Source organism: Vitis riparia, unplaced genomic scaffold, assembly GCF_004353265.1.
Source record: "Vitis riparia cultivar Riparia Gloire de Montpellier isolate 1030 unplaced genomic scaffold, EGFV_Vit.rip_1.0 scaffold663_pilon_pilon, whole genome shotgun sequence".
Lineage (NCBI taxonomy): Eukaryota > Viridiplantae > Streptophyta > Magnoliopsida > Vitales > Vitaceae > Vitis > Vitis riparia.
The window spans coordinates 71,588-81,282 of NW_023269729.1; the positions used below are offsets into that span (position 1 = coordinate 71,588).

At 29.5% G+C, this 9,695-nt stretch overlaps 1 protein-coding gene across 1 annotated transcript; it reads right to left on the reverse strand.

Annotated features, from left to right (window-relative positions):
* Positions 1-4,801: 4,801 nt before the first annotated feature.
* On the reverse strand, positions 4,802-6,844 carry LOC117910238 (geraniol 8-hydroxylase-like). Its single transcript, XM_034824321.1, has 2 exons — positions 5,971-6,844; positions 4,802-5,631 (listed from the first exon to the last, which is right to left on the reverse strand). Exons 1-2 carry the CDS (start codon positions 6,817-6,819, stop codon positions 5,020-5,022), a joined length of 1,461 nt encoding a protein of 486 aa, XP_034680212.1. The 5' UTR covers positions 6,820-6,844; the 3' UTR covers positions 4,802-5,019.
* Positions 6,845-9,695: the final 2,851 nt, after the last annotated feature.

Here is a 9,695-nt window from a genome sequence, read left to right on the forward strand (position 1 = left end):
CATATCCTACACTTTAAAGAGTGAAATCTTTGACCCTGAGATCACGGGAGGTTCCGGTTGCCCCGCACCCGGGTCCTGAGTCATGGCAGTAATTAACATCTTTATACACTCTACTGTAGACTGATCAGATACATTTGGAATATGTGTAAGTAACACGGACAAAGAGGAAAATATCGGTAATCACGAATATATCGGTACTTCGATTTTACGGATATATCGGAGATATATCGGAGATATATCGGCGGATATTTTGGAAAAAAAATATCGATAGACTCAAAATTGTTAAAAACTCATGAAAATATAAGAAAAACCTTATAATAATATAATTAGAAGTATAATAGACATTTTAAAGTTGTTTTATTGAAAAAATTGATATACATATGATATAATTTACGATATTAGATGTAATTATATTATGTCGATCTATAAGAAATATTAATTTTGTAATTGTTCTCATTATAAAGTTACACAAAATACTTCATTTTATTAAATATCAATAATTTGTACACATTACATTGCAATGTCCCTTTAATACCAAAATGAGGATCGATGTGGTTCAATGGGATTGATAGATGAAGAAACCCCGTCTTGCTGTTGGAGACAATATTGGTCCCAACTCAATAAACCTCGATTATATTGGTTAAAAATTCTAACATGTCATGCATATATATATATACATTGATTATTAAATTACATCAAATATTATTCAATAATAATATTGTGATATTTGATTATAATATGTTTAATTTTAAAATATATTTAATATTAAAATTATGATATATTTAATTTAATTGTATTAAATGATAATAAATGTATAATTTTTTAATATTTAATTAATAATATATTAATGATATTAAAAACTTATTGCTACTTAATTAAATGAAAAAATTTTATTTACTTATAAAATAATTATAATTAATTCGTAATTTAAAGGATTGTTTTAATATTTTTTGTATATGAACACTTTTAATATATATATGTATGGTGCCACGTTATAAACAAACTGCAACGTTGGCTGGATGGTCGCTTGGTGTCTTCCCCATCCTTTTGGTCGGGGGTTCAAGTCTTGTGAGAAGCGAAATGGAGGGATTTTGGGCATCAGTCCGCGTTGACCCGCGTTGACCACCGATATTTCTGTGGCAAATGTCGTGTCGACATGTACCGATACACTAAAATATCGGCGAAATATCCCGATATTTTATTCACTGAACACGGACCACTTGCCTCCACGTTATCCCCAATTTTGAGTTAGTTGGATCAGATGGATAAGTTTCCTTTTAGCTTATATACATATATTCTTTTAGCTTATATACACTTATCATGAGCTCTTGACATTACTCAAAGCATTAGAATTGTTTTATCATTTTGATGTTATTATCTATTTTAATTCATTATATTTATCAATTAATCTATGGTCGGGAGTCAGATAAGGTGAGAGGAGGAAAAATTAAGAGCACTACAAGGAAAAACATATATGGTGACATTTATAATGAGTCACCCTAAACATAGGGTGTCTACAACATAGCGTCACCTTATCCACTGACACCATAGAGGGTACCAATTGGCGACGTATTTGGAAGCTACACCATATATTTTTAGTGATACTTAATTTGATATAGAGTTATGTGAGATATATAAGGTGTCATATTAAATGCATCACCTTTGAGTTATGATGTCACGTTAAATGCATCACATTTGAATTATGGTATTACTTCATTGTAAATAATTATAGAAGATATGATTGTTTTTTGTTGATTAGCCTATAGATTTTTGTAATGCTTATTAATAAATAAGATCAACATATGTAAATTTTATCCATAAATATAATAATCATATTACATTTAACTTATATTTTCATAATGCTTATGGATTAACCTGTAATACATTACATCATCCACTAATATTTGTATATCAAATGTTCACAAAACATAGTATATCAAACCCACCAAAACTAAAAAAGAAAAGTGAATACACATTAAAACATGATTTAGAAATGTTAAGCATTCCAACATTCATGTATATTTGCATTTCATATACATAAAACCGGCTAATCATAAAATGACACAAGAGTTGCATCCAAAAACCCACAATTCTTAATTCCAAATAAAATAAAATTTATGCCGTATAATGTATGACATAAGAGTCACATCTAAAAGTCCGAATCTTGTTACCTCTTTCTCATTTCTTTTTATTCTTCATACCGTCCTCCCAATAGCATATATCTGTATTTTATAGTTTAATGAGTTTTAGAGTTCTTATTGAAAATAAAAATGTGATGTTATAAAAAATAAACAAATCTAAGTACTAATGTTTTCTTTTTTTCTTTTTCCTATTTTGATATAAAAATAGTTCGTAAAGAATAAATAATGTTATACAATACCAATGGAAAATTTATATAACTAAGGGACTCACCATGCATGATCATGGTACATCAACATGATTCTTGATTAGTTATAACACAAAAGTAATACATTCTTCTCTGATTTCATCAAATTCTACTTGAGAATATGTTTTTTTGTCATCAAACTAAAATCAAATAAAAATAACATTAATGTCACAATAATTAGAAGTATGAAACTATGTACAATTCATTAAAATAGTAAAACCTTTAATGCAATAACTATAAAATCAACAATTATCTCTTTAATGAATCTCATAACAAAATAGTCACAGTTGAACTCAAATAAAAACAATTCAAGAAAATATAAAATAAATCAAAACTACAAAATCAAAATATAAATCTAAAATTTTAGAAAATACTAATCTTCCACTTAAAATCTATACTTTTTAAATTTATTTTTTATAATTCATTATGCTTTTAAAAATCATTTTTAACATCCAATTCTTTTTTATATTTTTTTTATTTCTTGGAAGGATTTTCTTAATTTCAATATTTTTTTATTGTTCATTTTGTTAAATAACAATGTCCATTAAAATTCATCTCAATTATATAAAATAAAATTTTAGTAACAAAATATAAAAATGTTTTCAAGTACTAATATAATAGGACATGATATTATAACAAGCATGAAAATTGTGTATATAAGACAAAAAACCTAATTCACTATTAAGAAATGTTAAGAGAAAAATTAATATGAGAAAGAATTAAAGAACCTTTCATAAAAATTATTGATTTTTCAGTCATAACTCCAATCGATATTTTTTTTCTAAGTAAAATAATTAATAGAAAATTTGGATATGAAAAATATGTTCAAATAAAAGTAATAATAAAATAAAACATCAAAGGAAAAAATATTCAATATTTTAAATTTTTTACTTTTAATATTCTTTAGATCAATAAATTATCAAACATCAAAAAAGAAAAATGAAGAAAATGAAGAGTTTTATGGAAGGAATAGGAAAACAAATTGTAATAAAAGGATTTTATAGAAAATTTCCTAGCCTTGAAAGGAAAATTTCATCATCAATCTCAAATTACTCCAAAGTTTGGTCAATGCATATAAAAACAATAAGAAAAGAATGCAAAAATAAAACATATTTTTAGAATCTTTTTGCGGGAGATGACAATATTGAGAATAATTTTCTCGAAAATTATTTTTTAAATATCACCAACCAATATCCTCATCATAACATACTATAATATTCTTAGAAAATAAACAAACAATCCAATAAAAGGAAATTTCATAGAAATCAAAAGAAAATCATCATCAATCTCAAATTACTCTAAATTTTGGTCAACACATATAAAAACAATAAGAAAAGAAGGTAAAAACAAAAAACAAAAAACATATTTTAAGAATATAAAAAATACGTATAGAACAAGATGAGATATTAACCATAATACCATGTAAAAGAATAGAAAAAAAAATCAAAATATAAGATTTGATCATTTTTTTAATTATAAAAATTTTCATTCCTATTTAATTTTTTTTAAAAAAAATCATTTACATTAATAAATAAAAAATAAAATTAATTTCTCATTGTTAATTCCAACATTCCAAACCGACTCCAACATGATATGAAAACTATTTCGTTTTTCCTTTTGTGGGAGATGATAATATTGAGAATAATTTTCTAAAAAATTATTTTTCAAATATCACCAATCAATATCTTCATCACAATATACTACAATATTCCTTGAAAACAAATAGAAAGTCCTATCAAAGGAAATTTCCTACAAGATCAAAAGAAAATTTCATATTGTAAAATGTTTATCTCTTATCCTAAGTATAAAAGATATTAAAAAATAATTCATTTTTCTTATTTTCATTCATTTTGGGGTTTATGGGTTTAACAATGAACCAGAAGATATGGTGGAATGTTAAACCTAGTTTTTACTTTCCTACAACTCAATAAAAAAAACACTATTTACACAATCCATATTACAAATATATTAAATCAATAAACATAAATCAATTGTGTTAATAAATATTTTGACATTAATAAAAAAAAAATGAAAATGATAGATCTAAGAGATTTTGGGTTACCTGAGAGTCCACGAAGTAGAGAAGAACAATTGTATGTTAACTAAGGGTGTGAGAAGAGGTAGAAAAAAATTTTGGTTAGGGTTATGGAATGAGATTTTTTTTGGATAGTGGGTATGTGGAAATAATGACTTTTTTATATACTATCATTATTCTCAAAATGGGCCCATTAAATTATAATATTTAGAATCACTTTTCGAAAACTGACACTATAAACCTAAAATTAATATCATTGATCCTAATTGAAAATTTTTATATGATATGTCACCGTTGTAGATTTTAAGTCATACGGTGTCATTATTTTAAAAGTGTCACCATAAATAGTGAAATCATAAATTATTTTTGTACTAGCGGAGCTCCAGGATAAAAACACAAGCATTCAAGATGACCTACATGCAAGAGCACACTTGCTGGCCACTAGGATGATATATCAAGTACAGTGAGCTAGTTATAATATCATGGCGACTTCAATGCACTAGGCATTCTAGCTATGTGTATATATAGATAGAAAAGATAGGTAGCCACAACAGTCCCAAATTGAAGGAAGAAAAGATGGACTCATGAAGAGTCGATCTTAATTTTCTTCGATAAATGGAATGGCAGAAAGAGGAATGGCCTTCTTCAAGGTAGCTCCGCATTGTTCTTGCATGTCAATGGTCAGTGGAGTGGTTCCTTCAGGAAGCTTCCAGTTGAAGGAGTGGATAATGGAAGCTAACACTAGTTGAACCATTCTGATGGCAAGAGGTATGCCTGGGCAGATTCGCCTACCTGCTCCAAATGGTATATACTCATAATCTTGGCCTCTATAATCTATCTTAGAGCCCAAGAATCTTTCGGGAAGAAAGGATGAAGGATCCTCCCAATAACTTGGATCTCTTGCAATAGCCCACATATTGACAAGGACATGACTGTTACTGGGTATGGTGAAACCGCATAATTCCACATCATTCTTTGCTTTAAAAGGTAACAGAAGGGGCCCAGCCGGATGGAGTCTAAGCGTCTCTTTCACAACAGCTTGAAAATATGGAAGTCGGTCCATATCTGATTCTTTAACCATTTGACCTGCCCCGATTACTTCGCTAAGTTCTTGCCGAACCTTTTGCATCAGCCGAGGATTTCGAAGAAGTTCAGTCATTGCCCATTCAGTTGTTATGGTAGATGTATCACTTCCAGCATAAAATAGTTCCTGCCAAAAAGTGAGAGTTCACCACCTTGCAATTGTTAAAATGCATATATGCATGCATGCATAGAAGAATTATTAAGTAACACTACTGTCTACTCATGTAGCAATCAATCAAGGCCTTCTTCCTCTTCATGATCTCCCTCACTACTTTGCCAGCATATAAATGGTGTTAATTTTATCTTTTCTAGCTAGCCCTTTCCCTAAGATGAATCTTTTACTTGTTGACCTGATCCTACAATAAATTTCGACTGGTACTAAGCGCCAACTCGCTGAGTTTACAAAAAATGACATTAGATTGAATTTAATTAAAATTAGAGATGTGAATTAATTAACGGGTCTTACCACAATCAAAACCTGGATATTATCAGAATTGAAAACAGAGCCATCTTCTTGGCACTGATCAAGAATCACATCCAAGAAGTCGTCATTCCTGCTCATCGGATTGGAGGCTCTACACTTGATACGGCTTTTGATTATATCACCAACTATTTCATAAAGCCGTTTATAAGATGAGAAAGTTTCGCGCTTCACACCTAGCAAATCGAACCTTCGAAACATGGGAAAATAATCTGAAATATTAAACTTGCCAGCACCCTCCATGATTCCCCACACCAGATCCCTGAAATCCTGAGCCGACTCAAATCCTGGATCAACAAGGTCAACAGAGAAAATGGCGTTTGAAAGCACGTTCAAGTTGATGGCAGAGGTGAGTAGGCCGATATCCACCGGTGTACCGGAAACACAGTGCTTACGGATATGTTGGAGAAGTTGTTCCACCTTTTTGTATCGAAGGTGTTGGAGTGAGTCCAGGCTCTGGGATGTGAACAAGTGGCTGATGCAAACACGGCGGCGGCTGCGCCATACATGGTCCGCAGGAATCCATCCGATTGTGCCTTGAGGACTGTCGATGGCCTCGGGAGCAGGACGGTCCAGGAAGTTCTGGCCATGTGTTTGGAGAATTAGTTTGGCTGTCTGGGGAGAGGAGGCGACGACGGTGGTGATGGAGCCAAGGCGGAGAGTGATGAGAGGGCCGTGGATTTTGGCCAATCTTGCAAGTGAGCGATGAGGAAGTTTGCCAATTTCCAGTAGGGAGCCCAAAATAGGGAGGCCAGTTGGGCCAGGCGGCAGCTTGGTAGCGTGGGATGATGGGCGCAGAAATTGGAGGAGGAAAAAGCACAGGATGAGTGGCATGCAAAGCAAGAGGAAGGTGTTAAGTTCCATCTTCTATGGCCTATGGGCTGTGGCCAATGACCTATGGGTGTATATATAAGCTACCCTTCGGAGAATATTATATAAAATATTCCTAAGTTTATATGCGTTATAAACAAATTTCTTATACAGTAACAAAAGTTACTGTATTTCTATGAATATTTTAAATCTTAAGAGAAAAAAGTTATTAACAAAAGGATGAAATAAAGATGTGGAAAGGTGCGATTTGTTTTATTTTTATGTTATTCCAAATTGAGGGATCCGCTGGCACTTCAGTGATAACTTATAAGCTATAAAAATGGTGGACCAATCTCTGAGTCTCTGACCCCAGAGGTGTGTTGGAATTTTCCTACAAATTAGACATGCAAGTGGTGGACCAATCTCTTCACGGTCTAGTGTCTACCCTCTTTTACATATCTCCGCTTCGTATCAGTAGGCACGTGCTTCGTATCTGACTCCAAGGAGCAAGAAATTAATGTTATTCAAATCTCTATTTATAGACATTTTCTGTCCAACCACTAAAATTGCAAGAAGGCCCGGTACACAGCAATACTGCAAAATTTTAATGTGGATTCATAGCTGGCAAATATCATGTCACATTCCAATAATTTATTTGACCCCTCCACATAAGATGAAAGATGGTGTATGAGGTCAGATCTTGATTTTAGCAAGTTGTTAGAAGACATGAAAGCCAACACGCCAAAATGCATTTAATGCAAATTCATATAAAATTGAAAGCGTGGAGAAGGCTTCCTGCCTTCCAATGATCCAAGACCCACCGATCCCGCACTCCATGATAGAAGGGCCATCAATTCATTACCTGTCGTTTCTTTGAATTTTGTGCCAAATTACCCTTAGTGCCATCCATAATTTAGAGATTGGACTGCACTTATATGTAAACTAGCCTTTAGCTTTTTTATTTACTTCACTTTCCACCTTTCCCACCTCTCCATCTTGTTCGCCATTTCAATTCAAAAATAAAACCTTAATTGAGATTTCAATTCAAAATTAAAACCTTAATTATTAATTACGATTTCACTTAAAAAAATAAAGGATTAGTTAATAAATAAGCTTTTAATTAAAAAATAAAATTTTAATTATTAATTATAACTTCAATTCAAAAATAAATTCTCAATTAACAATTAAATTTTTAACTTAATTCTTTTAAAAATATATTTTTTTTATCACATAACTCTTACATCATAATAAAAGAGTTAATTTAAATATAAATTTTGTAAAGTGATTAAATCTTATATTTTTTTTTTTCTATAAAAACACTACTTTGCTCTAAGACTTATTTTTTATCCTTATATATTTGATGTATACAAAAAGCAAAGTATCTTTTGGAAACTTTGTCTATGCAAGAAATTGACGTAAATGTAAAACAATTCTTAGTAACTCGAAACTAGAAAGAGATTTTGAATTCTTCAGATTTATGTCTTTGTTGCTATTATTTCTTTATTCAATGCATATAAAAAGTGAAATACTTTATATAAACACCCTTATTTGCACAACACGCTAACTTAAATAATAATAAATTAAAGGTAGATATTTTACATGTGACGTGGAGGAAAAAAAAAAGTTAGCGAAGCCAATAAATTAATATAAATAGAGAGATGTATGTATTATTAGGAAGAAGAAGAAAGTCAAACAGTTCTAACTATTTCAAAACACAAATGGAAGTTTGAATTCTTTCACTTTTATGTTATGTTACTTTTGAAACCCCAATTATTGGACAATTTTTTTATTTTTTTGTTCTTGGTCTCAATTTGTTCAATATATCTCCAATTTTCATATCAAAGAGTCGAGCATAAATTTCAGAAGTTTTTTTTTTAGGTAGAATCGCTTCAGTACATGGAATGGAGAATGGGTCTAATTCATAAAAGATTCATATATATATATATATATATATATATATATATATATATATATATATATATATAAAGATTATCTTTGATATAAGGTCACCTTCTACGCTCCTTTAAGAAAATGAAAATTTAAAAATATATATTATGAAAATAAAATATATGAGAGTTACTAAGGAGTGGTGGTTCATACCATAGACCTGATTTAGAGAGTGTTTATTTTTTTAACTTTTTATTGAAAGTAATTTGTTTTTGAACTTTTAATTATTTGTTTTTCTATTTTTCTTATGATTTATTATAAACTTTTTGTTGAATTAAAAAAATCAAAATATTTGACTTTTTCTAAATAAAAAAAGCAACATGTTGATTTTTATTTATTTTTTAATGTTTAAGAAAAATAAAATATTATAAAAACAAATAACATAATACTTAATATTATTAAACATTAAAGTTCTATTTAGAATTAAGTAAAAAATACAAACACTACCTTAGTCCTACTATGTTTTCTTTTTCTTCTTCAAGAAACCCCATTTAGCATACCTAAATTTCTTAAAACACTTTCTAAGTAGTTATTAAAACATTTTTAGACAAAGGGTAGAAGCAAATTAAGATTTGAGATTCATGATAAAAAAGGAGGGGTGTTTTTTTTTTTTTTCTCTTTTCAAAGAAAGCTTTAAGGTAAGAGTTTACTTTAACAATTTCTTCTCTTTTTAGAATGCAATTGTTATTTTAATTTTAAAATAAAAAGAAACATTTAATCGAAAAGTATATGTAAATAAATAAATCGATATTCAAGTGAATCTAAAATTCAAAAATCTTAAATCTAGAATGGTTTTGATGAATATTTAAGATGAAGAATAACCTTAGGATAAAAGTTTGGATATGTTAGAAATATCCTGTAGATCTATATATTTTCTTTTCAGAAAGAAAAAAAAATGGTATTAACCTTTATTTCATTCCATTATTAGTCCAATTTCACTCATTCTTTTCCTT